The sequence below is a fragment of the Phycodurus eques genome, chromosome 2, assembly GCF_024500275.1.
Source record: "Phycodurus eques isolate BA_2022a chromosome 2, UOR_Pequ_1.1, whole genome shotgun sequence".
In the NCBI taxonomy this organism is placed as follows: Eukaryota; Metazoa; Chordata; class Actinopteri; order Syngnathiformes; family Syngnathidae; genus Phycodurus; species Phycodurus eques.
In genome coordinates this window covers 8,042,886-8,069,614 of record NC_084526.1, presented here as the reverse complement: position 1 = coordinate 8,069,614, position 26,729 = coordinate 8,042,886, and the positions used below count along the sequence as shown (strand labels likewise).

The following is a 26,729-nucleotide window of genomic DNA, read 5'->3' as shown; positions in this document are numbered from 1 at the left end:
CTTGTAGCAGACCGTGGCTGATTTCCTTCCTTGCGTGACTCTGGAGTGTAAACACATGGCCGGAGTGACTCATCACTATTTCTCACTTCCATGCTCTGATATAAACATACGGATGGGTCAGGGGTCATCTTGGGGTAACGAATGGGCGTGGGCGGGCCTCGTATGTCTCCCTGTAAGACATCTTCCATTCTCCGAAGAATTCACAGCTTCCTGCGGCCAAAGCCGCACGCCTGCCCACTCCAGTCTAGAGGAAGCAGAAAGAGAAACACAGTCAGAAATAGAGAATGAGAAAGAACACTGTCAATCCAATTGATAGATTGTCTTCTGTGCTGTGCCGCATGGAAAGAATGCTGATGTGAAGTATTTCTGCTCACCTTCCAGTGGCAGGACGCGTTAAAAGAGTGATGCTTGGATGCGAGCACGAAGGGGATGTGGCTAAATTCAGTCGTGTGGCGGGAATTAACTTCATTCATTCTAAAACTGATTTATAAGACATGGAAAGTGTGTTTACGTGCAGCTGCCAGCTTGTCTTTGGAGAAGAATGACAACGTGTTTAAAAAAAAAATAAAAATGTTTGGTAATCCCTGATCAGTACTGTAGTCTCTTCAGCCTCACGTTGACACCAGCTGGTGGAGGCAGCACGCGGGGGGGGGGGGGTGTAGGGGGATAGAAACTTCCCGTCAGGCCCCAACATGAAGAAGGGCCAAATACAGTGCAACATCAATCACTTGGCACTCCACAGCTTCCCCAGTGCCATTGTTATAGAGCAGGAAATAGGCCGGTAGCAGGTGGAAATAAAAACGCTTTGACAACTACAGCATAGGGTTGAAGATTATTCCCAGGATGAGCCAAACATTTCAACAAGCACACGCACACGCAACCACACACTCACACGCACACCCACGAACCCACTGACACAAATGTGTGTACAATGTGTACAAGATTTGACAGGTACAGTGATGCTTTGACTTACAATTTTAATTTGTTCCGTGCCCATGCTCGTAACTAAAATCAGTCGGATTTCGAATCATCTTTCCCAATTGAAATGAATGGAAATGCTATTCCAGCCCTCGTTCTCCTTCTGCTATCTGCGCCTTGGCCACCAGGGGGCGGCATATCATGCAGTCACACAGACATAAATGAAGAAGAGTTTCACAACTAAGCCACTCAGTAAGCTGCAGCAATATTAGTCATTTTTCGCAGATTCTAAAGAACTTATGCCTGATGTAAGTATTGTTATATTGTCTATATTGTATGTGTTCTTGCACCGTTTGTTTATATAGCCATGAGTTAAAGCGTTATAACACCACCATGTAGAGAATATTCATAGTCCATCCTTGGCATTTTGCATTGTGTTAGCATTAAGCTAGCAGACATTCACATGTAATTCTCAGTTTTATGTTTAGTTTGACAGTAAAATTCATCCAGGAGTGCAAAAAAGAAAAAAAACAGCTTGAAGCCTATTTTTGAAGAATATTGCATATTATTTTTTGAATATATATGAGCCAAACTGATGCCTGTTGTAAGGTACGTTGAGGCGGTGCCACCATATTATCTTCATATTATGCAATTTGTTGACATGAGAGAGGATAAAATGATCCTTTGCAGCTCCACTGGCAAGTAAAACAAACTGAATCTCAAGAAGGTAGCTACCAGAGAGGGATGGAAAAGAGGAAAATGTTTAACTTATTGTGACATGAGAGTCAAGCATTTCAGAAAAGTATTATTATTCCACAAAACATAACCATAAAGAAATTAATGATGGTTGTTGTTCAGTCATCAGTCATATTTAAAAAAAAAAAAAAAACAATATTTCACAAACTCTGACAGGGTATGTAAACTTAACTGTACATATATCCAACTGTACATATATGCAGTCATACGTACACTTCATATTGGAATGAAAGTGTAGGCTACAACTTTCTCATAACCACTATGTGGCTGTGGCATTTTGGAATGAAAGTGTACAGCTTTTTCATAACCGCTAGATGGCGGCATACGTTTAGAAAATGTGAAAGTTTTTTTTTTTTCCATTTGCCCCAAAACCTATGGATAATGCGCACTATTGACTTTTGACAATTTTCTGGGGGGGGGAAATGTGCATTATACACGAGAAATGACGGTACTTAAGCAATTACCTGTCCGGTAAATAAAGGTTTTACGATGTTGACAGTTTGGTCCTTGAATGGATTAATTGGATTTCTATTATTTTGTAAGATTCTAAGGTTAGGTCGACCAGCATCCTGGATTCTGTTCGACCTTAGATGTTCCACTGCATTGTGTTTTTATAACCTCAGAGACTCACAGTAATGAGTGGACAAAAAACACTGACCTTCCCTCACAATGACTTCTGGTGCCGTGAAAGTTTTACAAAATACCTAGGGGTTGTTTGTTTTTGTTTGTTTGTGAGTGTGTGTGTGTGTGTGTGTGTGTGTGTGTGTCAGTATATTTTACATCATGCTCTTCATCTTTCCACCACTGACAGGTTTGCATTGGACACAAAACTGCCACATGTTTTAACTGCAGCCTCTCCCTGCCTTCTTTCCGTCCCCGCCGCTCTTCATGTGGGATGGAAGGCTGAGACCTGGCAGGGTGGCTGTCACATAATGCCCACGTCTGTGATGCTTCGCTGGGACCCCCCTCCACTCAGGAAATGCTCTCGGCCTTTTTCCCACCCTCGTGCTCCACTGTGGAGAGCTGGGCATTACACTTCGAATCCAGTTACCGTCCCAGAACATTCCTGACTGATTCCGACCGCTGCCTGGCCGTGTCTTCCCACAGACAACGAGGACTTGCCTTCAATTCAAAGTATCAGGTTGGGCGCTACCAAAGCTCTTCATGGCAGAAGCTGCATGACAGGAAACTAGCATACCATCCCCCCGTCCCCCGTCCCCCACTCACATTTGTTTCATTTGTGGTTTGTATGTAGGTGGCTTGTTGGGTGCAGGATTAAAAATATCCAACTCAGGTTGTCAGAATGATAGCTCCCATTGTGGTGCTGTATTTGGGAATTCTCAATTGCTTTTTTCCAAATCAGCTTACCACAGGAAAATCCCCCTTCAGTGCAGAAAAAAAGGAGAATAGGTGACCCATAAACATAAACAAACAGATTTTGTCTTAACGTGTTTCTGGAGCCCGTATTGCAGTATGCGTCCCATCCTGCTGCCATCAGGGTGGCATCATGGCAAACTCACCTGCAATGGCGGGCCACCAAGGCTCTGCTCATGCCCTGGCCGCTGTGGTTTATGTCTCAGCTCCTATTATTGATGGCTCAGACAGCATCAGAAACATTGTGACGGACCGGCCCTGCACGGGAGGCGTGCGCAGCCGCAGGGTGGGGCAACATTCAATGGCTCCCGTGCGTTGTGTGGGACAGAGCCTGTAGGAAAAGAAAGCACAGTAAACATTAAGCAAAGAGGTTATTTTATATGGAAGTATTTATATTAATTGTCAAACTCTGTGTCTTGAAATGTCGGATGAGGTTTTACTGGGTCACAAATTGTGTCTGTAAAATGCTGTAAGCTATTGACCATCAAGCAGGCAAACATTCTTGGCAAATGCCTTTTTGATTCATAAAATGAATTCACTTGTGTGTGTCATTATTATTCTTATTGTTTTATGCATACTGTATGTCATTGTGACAATGATACATCATAGACAAGTTTGGGACTTCGGAGAGGAGGCCAATTTCTAACTCGGAGGCCAAATTTCATGGACATATCACTAATGTACAGAATAAAATGCATTATGATTCATTTGAAAAAATATTTAAAAACGGAAAAATATGATGGGATTATTTGATTTAGAGTGTTTTATTTGAATGAGTTATTGGCAAGTAATTACTACAAAACAACTCAGGAGTTTCCCAATTTAAAAGAAATTAGAAACAGTATCAAGTGGATTTAATTCAAAGACAAAATCGACTTCAATTCATCCACATAAATAAATTTAAAAAAAGATACATATCTGTTGTTTGTATACCTTATATGTAGTATTTTATTATCAGACTGTTCAGTTTGTGGACTGCCCAAGTTTTCACAAGTAAAAGAAAATTGTGCACATTTGTTTCAGTGTGTCAGTGCATATAAGTAAAAGTACCACAGATGAAGTTTAAAAAGTTCGAATTCATGTAGTTACATGCATACGCCATCACACTTCTTCACATAGACGATGAACTATTTTCAGTCATCACAGCCTCCTTATTTTCACATTCAGCATTTATGTAACCTTGATGTGTAAACATAAATGGTCATCTTTTTGCATTCAAACATTTCGTTTAATAATTTTGATTTTTGTATGATTTGCACCAATATAGATTTCATGATGATTTAGCTGGTGAATTGGAGTTGATTGTTCTTGCAAGTGCAAACCTCATTTGACATGTTTGGTATTTGGGTCACTTTTGAACTAGCCAAATCCTCCTCTTTGTGTCCTTCATGTCAAATTATGGGCAGCAGTGAGATCTCAAAATAAATAGTGAATTTGAAACTTATTATCCTGGGTTCTCTGTTGAAAAAAAAATATTTACCCATAGATCCAATTCAATAAACGTTAAAGAGCTTTGCACACTGTGAACAACTGTGACATCCACTGTGCACAGCTAATTATGTTGATCCATTGAATTACACAGTATGTTTTTATTGCTTTTATATTGGCAGCCTTATATGTACCTCATGCACGATTGCTTTTATATTTGAACTATTTGGTTATTTTGATCATTTAGGCTTTTTAACCTTTATATCTGCTGTGTGGGTCATTTCGGAGAGAAAGGGTTTTTTTTCTTAGATTTTCTGTATGCCTGGTATATACTAAATGTGGAATCTTGAATATTATCTTGGTTTTTTTTTTTTTATTATTATTATTGTTGTTATTATTCAACACATTTTCAAGGTACTTGTACAAGCAGTGTAAAATGTTATTTAAATATTTTGACGATTTTTAAGAAACTAGTCATTTGTTTTCCCTCATGACTTTTCTGTTTATTTTCGGTTGAAAAGCGTCAAACTCGTTGATGAATGTGTTGACTTCAAATATGCGTTGAGTAGTTAAACGTGCAGTAATTTGTTCACTGTATGTTAACTGTACACTCTCAGCGCTTCTTTGTGAATGGAATGAAGTGAGTTGCGCGCATCCTGCTCGCGCAAGACGAAATGAGAAACAGCAACATGAATATCCTGCAGTCCCATTTGGCGAAAACAGACAACATGCTAAACAATAAAATAGCTACAATCCGTTATGGTAAGGAAAATAAAATAGTAATTACTTGGGTGCACATTTCCTTTTAAAATATGATGTTCAAAGACATGCATTCAAATATATCACCGACTCCCTGTACATAACATACTGTACGCTCATCTGTTTTGTCTGATCGGAGCTACAGGGGCTGTGTTGACATTTCTATTGACAAAATGTGAATGCCGAGTTTGACTGGACTGCAGATATTCATTGAACGATACTTCTTAGGGTGGAATTTATTATTATCATTTATTTTTATATTAAGTAACCCAAATGCTATCAACAGTAACAATATTCACACCGTGTCACTAAACACAGAACATGATTTTCTTGGTAAAGACAACATGTTTTTTGCTCCAGCACTTTTATTGGGTTGCAGGTGTACCTAATGTTATGGCCCCTGACTGTATTTGGTTTCATGGCCTCTTGCAGTGCTTAATGTCCTTTCGTTCGCTGTGGCCTGCGTGAAAAGGAAAGGGGGGGGGGGGGGGGAAGGAGCATGCACGCATATAGCTCGGTGTAGTTATAGTGCGGCAGGAGGCCATCAAATCCACTTCACGTTCACGTAGCGACCCATAAAAAAAAAAACATTTAAAAAGAGGGAAATCGGCGGTCTGCGAGCTTTCCCGTCCTTTCTCGTTCACATAAACAACACTTAAAGGAAAATATACACGGCCACCTACAGCGCAGGGAAAGTGATGAGGGCTCTACATCACACTGGTTTCAATTAAAAGCGACAATGAACTCAACGTCAATACAAGTTTTACAAACGCCTTTCTACTTAAAATAGCTTCAAAAATATTTCATACTTGAGGACAAACATTTGCAGTCTTCATATTGTGGGTGGTATCTATCAGAAATGGTTCAAATGTGTACATTTTCCTTCAAAATATATAATATTGGGACAAACCTCAATGCGCATTTTTGGAAACTAGTGTGTGAGCTTTTATTTTATTGGTGTTGAGTTGCACTAAGCTCAAAAAATAATAATAATAATAATATTCGAGGTAACATTTGTGTTACATCACTTTTAAAATGTTACAAGAGCTTTTGCGTGTACGATTGGACAGTAACATTAATTTTATATGCAATGTCATGGGCGCTTTACAGTATAAAAAAAAACTTTTTCTTAGAACAATAATGCTTGATTTATATTTAGCGTCCACCTGTTTGTTGCTGTCTGTTGCCTCTTTCAGCACTGCGAGGGAAATATTTTATCACGCCCCCCCCCCCCCTTCCCCCCTTTGTACGGCCAACGGGTGCATGAGAGTCACACGTTTTAACCTTCTATTTGGCCGAATTAAATTCAGCTCATTCTCTATGAATTACACGCAGACTCAAAGTAACTTGAAATGAAATTTGCCGGCATAAAGGTGAGTAGAGCTCCAAATGGCAGCAGTATATTAAACCAAAAGGAAAGAGAGAGGGGATTGTGTTTCTTGGTCAAATGATGAGCTCAGAAGAAAACACATGAAGAGTGTTCAGATTACATTTACATACATTTAACAACTATTCCCCTCATTCTGCCATTTATCCTAACGAATAAACCGTCTTTATGTCGTGAAAATAAATGTATGTTAATACTACTGGCACAGGGCCTCAACGTTATATATCCCATATAAAGCCAAAGTCGTGCATTAAGAGTGCAATGGCATTGACATACAAACTGAGCATTTTTGTCTTTAAATGTAGAATTTCTGACATAACTCCTGTATTGGTAAGGCATACGTCAAAAGATTGCGTTTGTATACAAAGATAACATTGCGTTAATAGTGTAATATAATGATCCGTGGTAATGCCGACATGTGGATACAGTTGATTGTATTTGGTTATATGTGCGTGTATATCTCATCAATGTGTAATTTGAATATTTGACACGAATTTGCTCACTTCTTATTTTGGAACGAGCAGATATTACCTTCTAACGTTGATCTCGACACAGCAACATAGCAAGAATATGCGTTTGTGTTTCAAGGAGTGTGTGGGGTGGGGGTGGGGGGGGGTCGTGCTGTGGCGTCATCGGCGCTAATGAAACGCAGTGGGCAGAGGGAGGACGAGCCGCGCATGCCCCTGCGTGGTGCGCGCTGGGTGGTCCCATTCGCTGATATATGTGAGCCCCCTCCCCACAACACCCCCCTATACAAAATCTAGACCAATGCCTGCAGCGGTCGTGGTTTAAAACAATATGAACATTCATTTATCCACGCGCGCGCGCTCAGCGGCAAACCAAACAGTAAGCACCTCTGTCACCTTCAGCCTGACAATGACATTTCCATCATGAACCAAAGCGCCGAACAAAAAACTGCGTGCGTATTATACACACGAATGAGGCATTGGGTGTCACTCGTTGGAGTGGAAAATATCAGTATTGCGGCATGTTGTCACTTTAAGAATGAGAGCTACTTTCACGCATCCACTCCGTTGTTTTGCACAGAAGCACAACTGTCAATAACTAGAGTGAGGAGTCAGAAAGAAATATATAGGCGTAATTGTGAGTGTTTCTTTATATATATATATATATATATATATATATATAGGAACAGTAGTTGATTCGAGCTCCCTGTGAGGGGAAAGGTTGCATACTGCAGCTATGGAGCCCTCCAGGGGACAATAAGCAAGCTACTGTCAACAGCTGTAGTTCAGAACCGGATCAGTTTTCAGCATTGTCTGCATAAATGTCAGTCAAGAATGAAAGCTCTCCACGTTTAAATCGGACTGCACCTTTTTAAGATTGAAAGATCAAATGAGAAATAGCTTGAAACGCAATTACCTTGTTGTGGTCTCCATGACCACGAGGCAGAGTAACTATACAATCCAATTAAATTAAAGTAGTGCTAATGTAACTTACTTTTTTTTCTGGCTCATTCTTAAGGTCCCAGTGTGTCTACAATTGAGGAGTCGATCCGTGGTCTCCACCCGAGGTTCTGCGCTCAGAGAACGGCAGAGCTTCCACGTCACTCCCCGGGCGAGTGCTGCGTAAATATTATGACTTACACAAACAATATTCTGGTGCATTAAAAAAAAAAAACGTGCAGAGACTTCTCTGTGCGGGGGCATCGCATCACAATGACTATTAAGCTGATCGAACTGGGCTTTTGGTTGATTTTTTTTTTTTTCTTTCTTCTATTTCAAGAAGTGAACATGTTTACATTTTGCTGTGTAAACATCCTGCCCACCCGCCTGCTTATTTTGTTCATAAATTTGGAGGGTGGTTTTGAATATGAGGGGGATACTCGTTATGAAAAAAAGGTCGAGCAGAGCACTGCCATAGAAAGAATAAGGTTAAAGAATTTAAAAAAAAAAAAAAAAGTTGCTTTCCTGGGGTGGTGCACAAACATGAGGCATATGTGAGAACTTGCACCCATCTTTTATTTGAAAGCACAGATATATATATATTATTATAATAGTATTTTATTTGGATTTGGAATAAAAAAAAAAATATTTCAAAAAACTTCGATGTTAATGCACAAATCGATGAAAGCACTTAAAACACAATTTTCAATTCTGCGTCATCGAAGTAGTTATTGAGGTTCTATGGAAGAGATTACCTTTTTCAACGAAAGTTAAAAAAAATATATATATATATATATATATATATATATATATATATTTTTTTTTAAATGCAAAGTAAAAAGTGAGTGCACCCAGATGTGCATTTCCAGCCCACCACTGGGGTAGGCGGGGAACTGGGCGGGTCCCACTTTTTTTTTTTTTTTTTTTTTTTTTTCCCGGGATGGCCAAGACATGCAGCTTCCATCGCGCTGATGGAAGCAGATAAGTCAAAAAGTCAGCAGGACAACACACAGCAAGTGAAGTGGAAAGCGGCTCCCGTTCTACTTACTCCTCATCCCACTTTGGAGAAAGAAAAAAAGAAAAAAACAACAACAACAAAACTTTTGGACGAGCTATTCTGTCAAGGAACCTCCCCGCATTGAGAGTTAAAAAACAATTTCGGGGTATATTTTGGGGGTTTAATTATTCTTATTATTTGTGTATTTATTTGGGCGTCTGGATGCCGGTGAGTTGACATCGTCTCGTCTAAGAAGGTGCGGAGGCGGAAGACATTTGAGTCTTCTTCCACCCGCAGCGCGCCGTCCGGTCTAACTAATGACGGCAGAAGTCCAGCAGCCTCGAGCGCAGAGCGGCCCCATGTCTGCTCAGGACAAGACCGCCGCGATGGACACCGCCTCCTCCTCCTCGTCGTCCTCGTCCAGCGCCAAAGCCAAGAAGACCAACGCTGGAATCCGCCGGCCGGAGAAGCCCCCTTACTCCTACATCGCCCTCATCGTCATGGCCATCCAGAGCTCTCCCACCAAGCGGCTGACCCTCAGCGAGATCTACCAGTTCCTGCAGAGCCGCTTCCCCTTCTTCCGGGGCTCCTACCAGGGCTGGAAGAACTCGGTGCGCCACAACTTGTCCCTCAACGAGTGCTTCATCAAGCTGCCCAAGGGGCTGGGACGACCGGGCAAGGGGCACTACTGGACCATCGACCCGGCGAGTGAGTTCATGTTCGAGGAGGGCTCCTTCCGGAGGAGACCCAGAGGCTTCAGGCGCAAGTGCCAAGCGCTCAAGCCCATGTACAGCATGATGAACGGCTTGGGCTTCAACCACATCCCAGAGTCGTACAACTTCCAGGGGAGCGGCGGGGGGCTGTCGTGCGCCCCCAACAGCTTGTCGCTGGACGCCGGGATCGGGATGATGAACGGACACATGGACGGCATGGCTCTGTCCGGCCATTCTATGACGCACTTGTCGGCCAACGGCGGCCACTCGTACATGGGCAGCTGCGCCGCCTCCGCCGCCGAGGGGGGCTACCCCCACCACGACAACTCCGCCTCGCCTCTGCTCGCCAGCGGCGGCGTGATGGAGCCGCACCCGGTCTACTCCGGCCCGGCTTCGGCCTGGGCTCCGGCGCCCGCTTCGGCCTCGCTCAATAACGGAGCGTCTTACATCAAACAGCAGCCGTTGTCCCCGTGCAACGCCGGCGCCAACCCGCTGCAGCCCAGCCTGCCCACCGCGCACTCGCTGGACCAGCCTTACCTGCACCAGAACGGCCACGCGGCCGCAGACTTGCAAGGTAGGCGTCCACTAAGGATAACGACGACGACACTCAAGCAGATCATCGCGTGGGGGGGGGTGGAAAAAAACATCAAAACAAAGAGCAGCCACATAATTATTAGTGTTGGGCGAAAGTTGAAGTGCTCCACTGACCTGACGCCAAAGCATGGGAAGCCTTTATGGGAAGTACTTGATTTCACGATGAGTGGCAAAAAAAAAAAAATAACCCTCAACGCTGGAATTTAAAATGAATATTTGACTCCGAGTCAAATTTAAAATAATGAAGAAGAAAAAAAGAAGCAGTTTTAATCATAGACGCTTGAGGCAGCTATGGAATATAAGAACACATTAAATATATATATATATATATAATATCGTGGTTAGAAACGCAATGCCAATTAAGCCGCCATCTTTTTTAAACAATCTAATACATTTAAAAAAAAAAAAACAACACACACACACACACACACACGCACACACTAAAGAAAGCATGTAATTATTTGAAAAGAGAACTTGCACGTATTGGCGAAGTACATGTTTCAATTCGGGCCGATGCCAATTAAGAATATTTTTCGGGTCCATCTAAATACGGGGAACAAAAATAATATTGGGGGATGCATGTATTGCCTCATAGAGGTCAAACGTGCGCACCTTCAATTTAATTGACATTTTATTTGACTTATTTGAGGTATTTCTTGCTTACTATCCATTTGTGATATTTATGACCATTACTTTTATTCTAATTTAAAATGAACGAGAACAATTTTAAAAATATGTAAAAAAAAATAATAAAAAATACCCAAGTCAATACCCAAGAGGGTTTGCTAGATTATAGACAGCTGAATTAAAAACAAATGTTGTAGCATTTTTTTGTAAACGCGTGCATGTGTGTGTGTTTGCAGGCATCCCTCGGTACCATTCGCAGTCACCGAGCATGTGTGACCGGAAAGAGTTCGTGTTCTCCTTCAACGCCATGACGTCGGCGGCCATGCACTCACCGAGCAACGGCTCCTACTACCACCACCAGCAGGTCTCCTACCAGGACATCAAGCCGTGCGTCATGTGATGCGGGTTCGGTTCGGTTCGGTTCGGCTGAAACCAGACGGAAAAGAAAACCACTGAGGGGATGTGAAGGCCTCGAAAAAGACTAGCCGGACTACTTTTTCCTTCCCCCTCTATCGTCTCACACGAGAGCAACCCCTGTAGTGATGATAATAATAATAATAATAATATATAATAATACAAACTTTTCCGTGCAGTCATCGTGGAGCAGCGGGGTGACAGTCTGCTGACCTTGGGTACTAAGTCCTGCAGCGCGGAGGACTACAATTTCACACTTTTTTGTCCAGTTTTTCTTCTTCTTCATCATCCTTGTTTAAAAAAAAAAAAAAAAAAAAAAAAAAAGAACAAAAAAGAAAAAGAAAAAAAGGCACACTTACTCTATTTTCTGTGTTTTCTTTCTTTGGCATATTACACTATTTTGTTGGACTTCCAGTGACATGAACTCTTGTGGACATTGTACTCGATATGTCCAATTTTTACTGTCTAAAAATGATTAAGGCACTTTTTGAATAGCCTATAAGCGCAACTTTTTTTTTTTATTATTTATTCTGAAGGCCTGCATATTTTTAATTTCAGGCGAATTGGCCAAGGAGGTGTTATAACTTTATTGGCAATATTTGTCAGAACGCTTGTTATTTGTTTTAAAATGAAAATGGAGGATATATTGTAAGCACCGTTTCTGTCGTTAGGATATGTAGACCATGAATTAATGCCAGCACTGTATACTGTTCTATATTGTTGGAGAATTTAACGAGGGTCGCCTTTATTAGAATCTGAAAGAAATAAAATATTTGTTGGGTTGTAGACACCTAAATTCTCAAAAGGGATACACTTGGATTTTTGTTGAACACTCAAAACACGCGAACAAATTGAAACAAAATGAGAAAATCACCATTTGATTTGATATTTTTTCCCTGATTATGCTCGTTTAACAGAAACGCAAATTAATACAAACTTAACAAATTAGATGGACTTTAATGTCAGTCGGATTTCTTGAACAGGTCAGGAAAACGTGTCAAAACATTTTTGTCTAAACCCTTCAAATGCAATACATAAATAATAAAAATGTTGCTTTAAAATGTGTCACAATGAACTATAATTACTGAGAGACATTTTGTGGTTTGTCATGTTAAGAAGCTAAATCCTTCTCTAAATTAAAATGTCTTTTAAAATGAAATATAACACAACTGCCGTATTTGATAAGGATTATAAAATAAAATGTATATATATATATTTTTTTTTTTTACTAAATTCATTTCTAAACACGTATGAAAGCGTTACACACATATAATCAAATACAAATGCTGCATCAAAAATTATGCTTTATAACATAAATCTCCTTTTTTTTTTTTTTGGACTGACAATTTCGGAGGTTTTTCATTTAAAAACAAAACCTTTATTGTGATATTGTTTCAAAGTGTATATTTGTACTGCATCTGCAGAGCTGTTCCTAATATTTTTGTCCCGATTAAATAGCAAAATAAAAGAAAGGAAAATATTCAAACATGATGTAGTGCGGTTCTACCCTGTGCTGTAAACTGCAACCACAACAACGAATACATCTTTGATCGTGTCAAATCAAAACGGAAAATGGATTAACTCACTTGTTTGTCTTTGACCTTGCGTGACTTTATGGACTTCATTTCATTTGGTGTTAACTAATAATGTGGCCCGGAAGAGCGGAATTTAACCAGCGAGTTGACCTGAAAAGCAACACCTGACTATTTTTAATTAAAGGGAATAAGGACACAGTTTAAAAGTGCATTTCTTCCAAGTTATGGCAACATCTTTTGAGGAAAACGTGAAAAAGTAAATAAATAAATAATAAACAATTTTTAAAAAACAAGGTGGGGGGCAAGCAACACAGTAGGAAGAATCTACATGGAGTATGTTCATGCTCACTTGTATGTGCACCCAGGCAATCAAGGCGGGTCAGCATACATGCACTTTGCACCTCGGGCAGCACCTCAACGCTGGCTACACCGTGGAGAATATGCACATATGGCTGAGCAGCAGCGGAATCTCAATTCACTTCAAACTGATGACATTGGCCGAGGTGTGGCACGGCAAACGGGAGAGAGAGAGAGAGAGAGAGAGAGATGACTAACCACAGCTGCTCCCCTGACCTGCTTGCGGGCCTGCGTGCCAGCTCCATAAAAAGCCCCGAAGAAGGCTGCTGGGTGCAGACTGACATGACTTGCTGGATGTGTGCGTGTGGAGTACTAGACACAAGCAGGTACACAGTCTGTACAGAACAAGAAAGTGACGTGATGCTGTGATCAAGGGCAGATGTGGCAGGCGTGTTGTTGGATGACTGACCTCTACGTCGGTTGCATTCGAGGCGGCAGTAAAATAAATACAAACTTTAAATAAATATCCATACTAATTCACGAGTTGGGGGAAACGGAACATTTTCAAAACTAATAGTCAGTTATGCTGAAGATCTATAACGTTTCGCTCATTGCAACGTGATGGATGCAGCGTAAAAAGAACCCGGCAAGTTTCGGTTTTCCATGCAATTCAACTTTATGCAGATTACTTAAAATCTTTGGTATAGCAAAATTACATTCCATTGCGAAAATGTTATCAATTTGGTGAACACTAACACTCATCCGATAGACAGCTTGGCTGGGAGGGGGGGAAGTCAATTTCAACCAACAATACAAGAAAATTTATTGTATCTTATGAACTGGGGATATAATAGTCATTTATATTTAACTGAATCACTTCAGGCAGATGAGCTGTGGTCACTCTATTGTTACTTCTCTTAATTACATTGCAGATATACAACATTGTATTTTTGCATTCAATTAATGTGAGAAACAAGGTTAATAATGACACACAATGGCCACATTAGGCATGAATCTGAGACCAAATCAAGAAATAAAAAGCGCTATCATGTTCACATAAAACTAATGTCCTGCCAGAGTCAATGATTTAACAATGGATCAAAATTATATAAACATACATCAATAATTAGAGGCTCTATTTTGCAGTGGTGTAAAACTACATGACAGTATACAGAGTGGTTTCTAATATTTGAATGCAAACTACAACGAAGATTACGAATATAAAATTATCAATCCAAACTGAGCTTTTGTGTCTTTGTAAAGGCATATTTTCTGATACAGCTCTTGCATAGGATGGCCAAACAGGAGAGCTGGAAAAGTGGGCGAAGAAACGCGTGGAAGGCGTTCATGCAAAATCCGGCCACATGAGGGTGGTGTTCTGCACATGCTTTGCCCGTAGCCATGTGGAGACCACCAGCAGGGTTTTTGGTACCGGTTAAGGAAAGCCTAATTCACCTAACATGTTTTTGGAGCCAAAACACCCGGAGAAAACCTAACAAAAGCGTAGAGAGAACAAGTCAACGCCACGTTGGCTGAGATTCAAACCGAGAACCTCTCAAATGGGAGGCAGATGTGCTCAATACTAGTCTACCATGCTGCTTGTGCATTTTAGTTATTTTCCTAAAAAGACCACACAAAAAAAAGAGATTATTTTCACATTTAGATGTGCTATTGTTGCATATTTTATTTAGATGTTACATTATATAAAATTGTGGCCCTACTATAATCAATCTGGATATATATATATATATATATATATATATATATATAACCAAATTCAAGTGTTATAAGGCATTTCAAGGTTAGTGCAGTTATTCTGCTTTTACTACTCAGTCTGCTCGTGAACTTCACTCTTCGAATCCACCGCTTCCGCGTCAGATGTCGGTGGCGGTGCCGGTCTGGGTTTCTTATTGGACGGGCCGGGCCTCTTGCTGCGGCGTTGGCTCTTGGCCAGCTCGGCCTGCACACTGTGGCCATTCAGGCTCAGCCCCTGCAGAGCCTCCAGGGCCTTCTCGGCAGCCTCCGGGTTGCTGTAGTCCAAGAAGGCGCGGTGCTGCGCTCCCTGCCAGGTGAGCCGCAGCGGGGCCACCTCCCTCTCTCGGAGGGATGTCTTCAGCTCGCTGACGCGCAGCCCTGTGGGGATCCCACCCAGATATACTGTGGTCACACTGGGAGGGATCTTACTCTGGGTCACAACTTCACCACCAGTCTCTTCTGGACTCTTCTCCTTTATATTCCTTCCACTTTGTCCCTTCCTTCTCCTGCTCTCGGTGGCCTCTCCCTCACTTCCTCTACTTTCTTTCCTCACTCGAGCCGGACGCTGTCTGGCGTTCGGTTGTGGCTCCCCGCTTTTCTCCTCCTTGGACTCTTCCTGGGCATCCTGACGGGCCGCTTTTTGTCTCGGCTTGCGCCTGCTTTGCTTTTTAGGGGCACCGGTTTGCGAAAGAGGCTCGGCTGAGGGAGGCCCCGCCCCCAACGTGACGTCCTTCCCTGCCTGCTCCTCCTGAGCCAGGAGCTTCTTCAGGATGGGGATCTTCTCCAGCTTTTCTGTGTCCAGCTGAGGACACAAAACTCGGCAATCTCAGTCGTATGGAAAGAGGGTGCGGGGATGATATTGTATACATGCAAGGCTTCTCAAACTTATTAGACAAAGTACTCCCTAAAAAATACATCTCGTCTCCAAGTACCAATATCATGACCAATATTAAAATACAGTAGCAGAGTACGCCTAGGTAAGGAGTCACCAACCTTTTTTGAAACTGAGAGCTACTTCTTGGGTGCTGATTAACGCAAAGCGTTGCCAGTTTGAGAGAGACTTTTTTTGCTCAAATTATTTGGGGGGGGGGGAAGCATCTCATCGTCATTGCACCTACTAGATTAACTCCACGAACGCTTTGGTTTGTACATGTGATAAAATACTGAACTTTGAACTAGAGGTTTTATTTTTTGCGAATGTTGTCATTTCGACATTTTCGCCAATGCAAGTGTGATTTTCCAAAAACCCAAAACAAAACAGCAAAAGATAGTTTGCTTCTTAAAAATATCTACACCAGGTCTGCGGGCTACTCATGTGGTACTTGGGGACTACCTGGTGCCCACGGACACCATGTTTGTGACCCCTGGTCTAAGTGATCATAAAAAACAAGAAATACGTTTTAGTCCTAAAACGTGTACGTACTATTATTGTGAGCCACTGTAATATTAGGAATAGTTTAAACATTAACACTGCACTTAAATATATAGGAAGAGAAAAAGGAAAAATACTTGATGATTCAATATTAATATATTTAATTTTATAAATAATTAATAAAGTACAATTTGAAAATATTAATTCCAAATGGAATAAACTTTAAAGTTAAATACAACTAAACTGTACTTAGGCGGTGATCCTTTCATTTACAGCTATAGGGAGCCCGTATACCACTAGTTTGCGAATCGAATAGTTTGAGCCAAAACATCACGTCAGCAAGTTAAAAAAATGAAAGAAAACCAACAAATTATGTGCCCCATATCATATGACTAAAACCCGTGTCATAATAACAATTACGTCCCTTTGTAGCAGCAGGACAGTTCACTTCCCAAGCAGTTAAAAATAAGACCGAAGTCTTGATTTGTTACATCTTGGAGTGTGTTTGGCAGCCTTTGATGCTGACCGGTCCAGACGAGAATATACAAGGCTATTGTTTTTACAGTGGCCTGTTTGACCTGACAACACCCTCGCCCCCCACAACCCCTGCCTCTGTGGAGCCCGCGCAGACGACGCTTTGATGATCACACATGGCCTTCCTGCCAGTGAGGTCAGCGGGTCCTGTTTACGTACAAGTGTCTTGAGTAGCCCAGAGGTTTGCACACAAACTGTTTAAGACAAACGCCGTGATCGTGTCTAATGCGAGATAAATTATCACAGGGCGAAGAAAAAAACAAAATGGGCCGTCTCTCTGAAATTTAAAATACAGACAATATACATGTCAAAAGCATGAAGACACCCCTCCAAAATCATGAAATGCATGCTAAAATGAGTTTGGTCCTCAACTACATGAAACATTTTCAGAACAGCTATTGTGACTGAGACCCTCTCTCAGGTCCACCGTCAGACACCTCTTAACTCACAAATGTTCTAGATAAATGGACAAATTCCCACAAACTCCAACATCTTGTCCAAAGTCTTCCCAGTTAAATTCTAAACTGTTATACCTACAGATTACAAATGTTTTTTATTTTATTTATTTTTATATTAAATCCTATATTATTTTGGTTCTTTTTTGTTTGTTTGTTTTGTTTTAGTTTTTGAACAAGGTGTGGAAACAACAAGCCTGTGGAGGGCAGTGTTGCTCTGAAAAGTGAGCAAAAAATTCTGGAGAAATTTCCCCCTGAACTATATCGAGAACATAATATTGAATAATAAATGTTTTGAAATTGAAATGCTTAATGTCCGATGGATTTAATTCCATAAATATCCATTTTAACCTGTAATGGAGCTGTTTCCATTTTTTTTTTTCGGCTTAATGTCATTATTACAAAATACTGTAACTTGTATAAATTGGTTTTGCTGTTTAACGTCAATATTACAAAAGTCTGTATAACTTGTATAAATTGGCACTGAATCCTTTACCTTGGTCCAGATGATTCCTTGTGGCTTGGGAGACGGGCAGTTTGTCTTAATGACTCTGCTTGGTGTGAGTATGTAGTCCACTGTCAGGTCATGTTTTTCCATGAGCTCTTCGGGAATGTCCACCACCTGAAGACGAAATATGCCACAATATTCACGAGATTGTGGTATTAAATAGGGATGCCCCGAGCCGACATTTTCACTTCCGATCCCATACCGATATTGCAGCCTTGAATTTTGAATCATCATACATACTTTAATTATTTTGTAGTATGGAATGTTAGAAAAGGCTTGATGACGTGATATTACTCAAACAGAGAACAATAATCAGCAACAGCAGGAATGAGGAAAAACTGTCCGATTTATTATTAATCAATGAGTTAAAGTAACTTTAAAATGGAGAATGTATTACAATTGAATACAATATATATATATATATATATATATATATATATATATATTTGGAAATCATGAAAAATAACTTCAATAAAACCAATAATAAAAATATTTATTCAAATGGCAAAATAACAACTGCTTAACATATGCATTTTTTGCTTTCTCCACATGTGGGGCAACACACCTGAACTTCTTGATACAACCGGTTTAATTTTATTGACAATCGTTACTCCTGCTGTGCACATCTTGGCCTCTGAGGGGCGGTGTGACACACAAAGAGCTACACACTTGTATAAGTAAATAAATAAAAGTAGTTCCGGTCGAAAACTTTTATACCTCGTTTTTCACAGAGTAAAAATAATATACGCAAGAGAGTATTGTTATATTGCCTGTTTGTATGTGGTTATACAGCGTTTATGTACCATTATTCACTATTTTGAGACAGATAAATTGTGTGAGTTCAATGCTAATTTTCGTGAACTCATCATCAATGGTATTTTCAGCTTTGAGCTAAGGATTTTTGTCAACAAAAACAAAGAAAGAAACAAAATCTGACAAAAGGAACACTCTCTTTGGCCCATCTGTAAAATGACGCTTGCCGCAATTCCTTTAGTCTTAGATTAGAGATCAATACCATGATAAAACCGAGCCGTGAGGTACAGATATCGTTACATCGAAATCAGGGTTTGCGCTACCCATTCGCCACCTCGCCATTGGCTAATTGAAACGGGCCTAAAAGTTAAAGTGAGAGCGCTCATTCTGCCGTGTGCGAACTGTGTTGGTGGTTGACTTTTTCCTCTGCTTCGTAAACTACTTCAATCCACCGTTCAGCCGCTGCTGGCTAAGCAGTCGGGCTCACGGGCTTTCCCAGCTGCGGGGAGCGGCGCATCGGCAAAGACAAAACCCGATGCCACTTGGCGCCGAATTGAAGCATGCATATTTATTACCACCATGTACGTCTGAAGTGTTGGCGGGTAATGTGTTCTTCTCAAAGCAGGCCCGTATGTAGCTAGCTAGTCATTTGGGGATCGACGGCAAACATAGTCAGGACCCCGCCTGCCTTATATAATTAAGACCACTTTGTCCTGCTTTTGAAATCTATTACAAATTAGCCGACTAATATTTCCCACCAAGGATTTAGGAATATTAATGTTCATCTTCAACTAAAAAGTTTGAATTTGAGAAAATTCTATATTAAGTCCTTAAGATCCTTCTTGAGAATGATCAAATAAGTGAATCAATGAAACATTTTTACTGTAATTGATAAGAACATTAATCAACATTTAATATAGTTTACAATTTGAACCGCTTTTATACTCACACCTTGGTGATGAAAAGTGTCACTTTATCTGTATACTTGGCTGACACTGACAACAGTGCTACTGCTTCTGGCAAGAGCATCATTATACAGTGTTACATTTTTATCAGGCATAAAGTTAAATCAATAAGCCAATATTCTACTGTCATTTAAGGTTTTTCTTTTTCCAATTCACTGGTAAAATGAAGATTTGTTCATATCAATTCATCATAATATTTAGGCCTGGCCTTCAACAAAGAGTTGTTTATTTGTTGGCTATATCAAATGTTGTGTTGGTCAACTATAGAATGGTATAGTTTTTGCTTGTTTTTATGTTTGTTTGTTTGTTTGTTTTACAAATACACTAAGTTAAGAATAAATTCATGGTTGATGCTATTTTGAAAGTTTACAAATTCATTCATCAAATCATATTAGAAAAGGTGGGACAGAATATGGTGACACATTTGGATGTATTTAAACAAGTGGAAGTACAAGCATTTATTTATGGTACTTGCGAAAAATTGAGCCACAACATTGGGTCCACCTGAAGTTTCTAATTTGTGTTGGTGAAAATGACACCTTTATGAGTTTTTTATTTTTTTATTTTTTATTTTTCCAAATGTCAAAAGAAACAAACCTGACAGTCATGGACAACAGTGACCACAACAGTGGACTCGTCCACAGCTCCCATTGAGGCCATCATTGCGTACTCCAGGTCAGCAAAGCCCTCTCCTTTTCCAATGCGGAAACCTGGAAAAGGCAGATGAACATTTTAAAAGCTGTTTTGCATGATGGGATTCACAGACAAATTACTCCAACGGTTTACGTTTTGAGTCAGCCCCAATGCTGGAGTAGTAAAGCTGGTATCACTCCAAAAAGGAACTTAGAAGTACTAGGATGTTTTCCGAGCATCAGGTAGACCTGTTCAGTTTTCTGCTAAGAACAGCAAGAATAGGTATTCATGCCTAAGAAAATGGCAAAATTATGAAGAGATGTATTTTTTAGGGACGAAATAAAAGCAAACTCATAAGTGGAGGTTCTGGAAAATAATACATAAGCTCAAGGTACAGCAAAAGAGTTATGATTAATTCAACAATTTCAACAATACTCGCACTCTGTTTGCTGTGGTTGACAAGCTCACAACCCCCCCAACCCCTGAATCAGATAGATCCAGAACTCCTAACAACAGATAAACGCAATGAATTTACTTATTTTTGTGAAAAAATACAATCCATCAGGTTAAATATCAGCAAAATGATACAATTATACTACATCTGAAGCCACCCAGGAAAAACTTTATTACCATGTCAGAAATTGATACAGGTGACCAAAAAACTGTAGCGAAAACGGTTCAGCAGCTGAAACCATCAACGAGCTGTCTTGACTCAATACCATCTGACTTTTTCAACGCTATTACGAAGTCTGTGCTAGCTGATTTGCAGCAAATAATCAATTGCTCACTTCAGTCAGGCGAGTTTCCTAAAGCTCTTAAACTAGCTGCCATTAAGCCTCTTCTAAAAAAATGTACGGTGGAATCTGCTTTTATCAAAGTGCTAAAAGATATAAGGTTGAATCCGGAACTGACTCCGGAAAGGTGTCAATTCTGGTCTTGTTGGATCTCAGTGCGGCTTTTGATACGGTAGATCATAATATACTGCTGAACAGGTTGGAAACGTTGGTAAGACTAAATGGTCCAGGTACTACCTGGAGGAAAATTTGTTATTTTGTAACCACTGGAAGTGTCCAATCTCATCAAATGGCAATGGCCTATGGGGTCCCTCAAGGGTCAGTTCTTGGATACCTCCTGTTCAGCCTGTGTATGCTACCCTTGGGTCACATTCTTCAGAACTTTAATTTGGACTATCATAGCTTTGCAGATGACACACAGTTATATCTAGCAGTGTCTCCAGATGACTTCAGTTCAATTGAGGTGTTGTATCACTGTCTAAAAGAGCTTGTTGCTAAAATGTTGTTGACGGGCTATTACCCTCAAAACATGACATTTCATTTCCCCACTGTTACATTAACTAAATATTTAATCTCATTTATTCTTATATTACAAAACAAAATAAATTCCAGATTATGAGAGTGTGATTGTGCAGTGTTTTAATTGAAGCATTCTGCTACAAATAATAATTTTCACAATTATGTACCGTATTACAAAAGAACCAAAGAACACATTAAATCCCATTTACAGCCTGTCCCTAAATGCACCTCACGCATGGAAACATGAATGGCTGCCGCACTGAAATCGGTTGCTAAATATAGCATTTATCTACCGACGTATGAAGGCTCGTATGTGGTGTGTTCAGACGGGTTTTGTCCTTAAGTCCCTAACAAAACCTGGCACTCTTAAATGAAAATGAACTGTAGTTCAAAAACCATTCACAGGAGCCAGAATTAACCACAATAACGCTCTTCAGCCAGAAATGAAATCAATTCAGTTCATGGTCACCCAAAATATGAACTCGTTCATGAACTTTTGTTCATTGAACTCGTTCTGCTACAACACTGATTCTAACACCACCACATAGATGCTATCCGTTATCCCGTCTATGACGTTTTTTTATTGTTTTTTTTAGCATTAAGCTAAGCGGACGCAAAGCTATGTCATTGTTTTAAATATACAATATGTAATCCTCTTTGTTTTATGTTTAGTTTAGAGTAAACTTCAACTGGGAGTGGCATTAAACAGCTTGAAGATTTTTTGGGGGGAAGAATTGTTTATTATCTGCTAAACTGCTGCATATTGTGAAGTCAGTTGAGTTGACAACACTCGTTATCTCTCATTTCTGATCACATGTAAAAAAGCAGCTGAATGACGGATGCCATCTTGAAAGACTGTTAGGTGGGTCACTCGTATCGCAAGGCACCACTGCATAATTACAAGGGCACTGTTATGTTAAGGTAACAATACACACTAAACATGAACATATAACTAAAATGACAGCAAACCCGCCATTGATTTTTTTTCATGGGGTTTTGAAGCGGGAAACAAAAGCAGATAATCTTATCACAATGATTTTGATGGTGAGGTTGCAACGCAGTTTTAGAATAATGAAAATATCGGGTAACAAACTTCAGCTAAACCCAGTGCAAGTACTGCTTCAATGAAAACCATGTGGCTTTGTCTGCTTTGAATTGATCCGATTAAACAAATCCGCACCAATTCTCATGTCTGTTCCGACTCAAATTTCTTTGTCTTTAGGTGGAGCTACAATGTACACAGTATGCCGATCACACAACACGATAGCCCTAAAATCAAATCTCCAATAGTGCTCCCAATTTCTGTTAAAATATTTCCTTCAGGGTTCACCAATTGCAATAGATATAGACTCAATGCGAATTACATCAACACTGAATACTAGAGCGCAATGCACGGGGATGTCAAACATTTCAGTTGTGAGTCAAGCTCTCAATTACCCGTTTAGTGCACACCTATTAAAAACTTAATACTTCCTGAGAATTATCCTTACTCCCTTCACACAGTGATTCTAAAACACCATAATAAACATGTACTTCCTCACCTTTCTCTGACACAGCCACAGAGCCAACAACCACAAGGTCGACCTTGACTTTGGCATCCAGGCCGATTGGCACGCTGAACTCTTTCACGCCCTGCAGGTGGGAAACACTTCGATTTTGGCTTAACGGGGTGATTATGAGGTAACTGGGTGAAAATGTAACATATGAGGCGCAAACCTGAGAGGAAGCGCATGCACGCAGCTGTTCTTTGTTGGCTCCCTGTGGGGGGACTATCTTGTTAAAAAGGCCAGAACGAAGACGAGGAGTTGGAACCAATAAAGTTTTGTGTGCCTGTTAAAAGAAATAAACAGAATGAAACATTATCTGCCACTCGCATTGAACGGAGTGAAGAATGTTACAATGCAGTACAGCAATATTGAATTATACCAATTAAGGTATTAATCCATTGATCTATTTATTACACTGCTCGTACTCACTAAGGTTGCACCATCCAATCACAGGCCACACAGACAAACAAGCACTCACACCTAAGGACAATTTAGTGTTCAATCAGCCTAACATACATATTTTTGGGATGCGGGAGGAAGCCGGAGTACACGGAGAGAGCTCACACAAGCACGGGGAGAAGATGCAAAGGCCACACAGGAAGGCTGAACCCCGGATTCAAACCCCCGACCTCGAAACTGTGAGGCGGCTGTGCACCTAGGGATTTTCATTGCACTTCTACTTTGCTGGTAAATATATAAAAAAATAATTCACCCAATATACAGAAGCTCTACAAACAAATGTGCCTGTTATTGCTTAAGAATTCCACCAAACATTTTGGCAAAAAAAAAAAATACAACACGCTAGCGAGCATCAATGAATCAATTTAGGACACGTTGCTTTTTTTTTTTTTTTTTGTGAAAAGGTGAAAGGTGTGAGGCATATCGGTGACACAGATCGCATTAGTTTTCACATTTGCCATTCATCATTCAATTTGGATTCAGTGTTTGATCGTTGAAATGTACTAATAACAGCTGTTAACTCAAAAGTAAAAACTGAATGTTTCTCCTTTCAATCATTTCATTCTTAATGTGAACAGATCTGAGGCCAACACAACAGAATGTCAGGCATAATTGATGTCTGTAACAGCCTGCGGGGGTCATTTCTGTGCATTGGTGTGCGCGTGTCCACCTGCAGCACTGCTAGTCGAGCCCCCTCGAGAGGTTTATCGGGATCCACCTTGACCTCAGTTGTCTGGGTAAACACTTCCAGCTCAGACACCTTGGGGCAGGCGGTGAAAGCCCCCTGGTTGGAAAACAACAAAGCGTAGCTTCGGATTACGGAACTCGTCAACTTACTTCCAGTGTGATAAAGCGAGCATGCTGCTGAGGTCTGTCTGGGTTTATTTTGATTGTCTGGCTGCACTTGAACTCCTGCAGGACCGTGAGCCTGTTGCACGCTTCGACTGCACTCTGGCCAGGAAAATACAAGGACAGGACAAATACTGTAGCAAACACTGCCGAGTTGATCTGATCCACTGGTATCATGACTTCAGCAGAGAGCGGAGCACACAGGAATTTAGCGTCTCAAATAATTCAAGTCTACACTTGCTGAGATATTGACTTCAGGTTGCTTGAGTCTGAAGATTCAAGCAGATACATTTCACAATAAGAAGATTAACAAACAGTAGCAGTCAGATTAGCAGCATGTGACAACGTTGTTTTTTTTCCCCACGGGAGACACGTTGGTTCTTAAACCTGTCGGGAGTTTAAAAACCTGCCTTAAAATTTGGGATTCTGTTGTGGACGGGCCTTGGGAAATTAGCCAGATTCTTGTCTTCGATGTAGTCCCAAATCTTTTGACGAATGTCCCATTTTGTTACGCCTGCAGGTGGGGGAAAAGAAAGTAGCGAGCTACATGACGGTATTTGCTAACAGGTTGCGAGAGCGACGGCCTCGGATTCATTTTCGCATTGAACCTACCTGGATTGATTTTCACGAGGGGCTCCATGATGTTGTGCGATGGAAATAATAATTTTCTGGACGTTATTTTTCGAAGTAAGAGCTTACACGTGATATCTGCAAGTAACGTAAAACGACAGCGACAGCTGCGTGACAATGTTGATGCTGTGTACGGCGACGCGGGAGGGTCAAACCTTTCAAAAGGCGAAAATGCTCACACAATCATAGTGGCCCTCGAACAATACGCAACCGTCGTTAATACAACATATTTAAGGATATTATAAAGCATACAATGGTTTAACCAGCATCGATTTATATTAGTTGTGCGTACTTCAAAGAGCATATTATATGCTCGTTGACAAGGAATACTCCATTGCTCCTGCATTTAGAACTGCAGCCTTGTCCATATATGGTCATCGCGGTTTTCAAAAGTTTTACGGGAAGACGTTTACAGCAAGTAAGAATCCACAATCATTTAGATGGCCTCATTTAAAAACCCTGACTAACTTTTGATATTCGTCGTCTATGATGTTTTTTTTTTTTTTAATAGAACTTTGCTTTCGGATAACCTGCTCCTCGCACTGGCAAGTTAAGTTTATTTGTACATCACAAAAGAGTCACAATGGGCTGCACAGGCCCACAGCTGACAAAGATTGGCGACATCCCCTGATTTAAAAAAACAACAACACCACACGGGCAAGGAACAAAATCAAACCCCCATTTGTGGAAAGAAAATAACCATGAGAAGGAACCACTGTTACAAGGATGACCCTCCCACGACAACGAGGTTGCAATGAATGCTGAGTGGACAACATCGTTTTCCACATATAGTATGTTGCTGTACAGTGTTAATTAAAACAGCATAGGAGTCAATGTAATGAGATGAAGTACGGCAGGCCGACGCCCCTGGTGGAGAGAGGAGAAGCGGCAGTAAAACAGGCCAAAATCCACGTCAGGGGTAAGGCACAGCAAGAGGCAACTTGCATACTACGTGTGATTTAACTAAATGCAAGAGTGTAATCAATAAGTCTTAGGTCGAGATATAAACATTTTCAACAAACCATAGGTAGATAGATATACATGTTTGTCTAGGGCAGACGTGCCCAAAGTCCGGCCCCCGGGCCAAATCCGGCCCGTGTTCATATTTCCACTGGCCCGAAGCCTCTGTCATAAAACCAATAATATGTGGCCCGGCAGTACAAAATACACGCGCAATTTTATATTTCACCACAGGATGGCAGTAAACTTGTGGCTGAACTCTCACGGGGCCGTTTTGCGCATGATCTGTTTTTTGCCCATTTCTAAAATGGCAACTGGAAGTAAGAAAAGGAAAGTTGACAGCGAGGGCCGACGTTTCCAGGACAAATGGAAGTCTGAATATTTTTTCCCTGAGTTTAGAAACAACTGCGTCTGCCTAATTTGCCAAGAGACTGTGGCTGTGTTCAAGGAGTTCAATATAAAGAGGCACGACCAGACGGAACATGCTAATTACGACAAGCTAACTGGGAACGAACGCAGTGAAAAATGGAAGCAACTGGAAGCTGGTTTAACGGCACAGCAACACTTTCACAAGAGCCAATGAGTCGAATGAAAATGCAACAAAGGCAAGCTATGAGGTGGCAACGCTGATTGCCAAGCACTGCAAACCTTTTACTGAGGGTGAATTTATTCAAGACTCTGTGATGAAAATGGTGGAGAACATTTGTCCTGAGAAAAAGCAACAGTTCGCCAATGTTTTCCTGGCTCGTAGCACTGTGTCACGAAGGAGCGAAGAAGTTTCTTCTGATATT

General features: G+C 40.8%; 2 protein-coding genes and 1 long non-coding RNA gene across 5 annotated transcripts; 1 reads left to right on the top strand and 2 right to left on the bottom strand.

Annotated features, from left to right (window-relative positions):
- Nucleotides 1–99: 99 nt before the first annotated feature.
- On the bottom strand, nt 100–8,229 carry LOC133415688 (uncharacterized). Its single transcript, XR_009770163.1, has 3 exons — nt 8,084–8,229; nt 3,195–3,379; nt 100–244 (listed from the first exon to the last, which is right to left on the bottom strand). It is a non-coding gene; the product is annotated as an uncharacterized LOC133415688 (long non-coding RNA).
- Nucleotides 8,230–9,008: 779 nt separating this feature from the next.
- On the top strand, nt 9,009–12,685 carry foxf1 (forkhead box F1). Its single transcript, XM_061701172.1, has 2 exons — nt 9,009–10,312; nt 11,196–12,685. The coding sequence occupies exons 1-2, from the start codon at nt 9,343–9,345 to the stop codon at nt 11,357–11,359; spliced, it is 1,134 nt and encodes a 377-aa protein (XP_061557156.1). The 5' UTR covers nt 9,009–9,342; the 3' UTR covers nt 11,360–12,685.
- A 1,318-nt stretch (nt 12,686–14,003) lies between these two features.
- mthfsd (methenyltetrahydrofolate synthetase domain containing) lies at nt 14,004–25,106 on the bottom strand. Of its 3 annotated transcripts, none has more exons than XM_061665923.1 (8): nt 24,961–25,106; nt 24,759–24,862; nt 24,337–24,450; nt 23,210–23,323; nt 23,035–23,125; nt 20,145–20,257; nt 17,818–17,943; nt 14,004–15,762 (listed from the first exon to the last, which is right to left on the bottom strand). In XM_061665923.1, exons 1-8 carry the CDS (start codon nt 24,986–24,988, stop codon nt 15,031–15,033), a joined length of 1,422 nt encoding a protein of 473 aa, XP_061521907.1. In that variant the 5' UTR covers nt 24,989–25,106; the 3' UTR covers nt 14,004–15,030. The 3 variants fall into 3 exon arrangements, with proteins under 3 accessions (XP_061521907.1, XP_061521898.1, XP_061521916.1); XM_061665914.1 differs by lacking the exon at nt 24,337–24,450 and adding an exon at nt 24,170–24,283; XM_061665932.1 differs by lacking the exons at nt 24,759–24,862; nt 24,961–25,106 and having other exon boundaries at nt 24,337–24,752.
- Nucleotides 25,107–26,729: the final 1,623 nt, after the last annotated feature.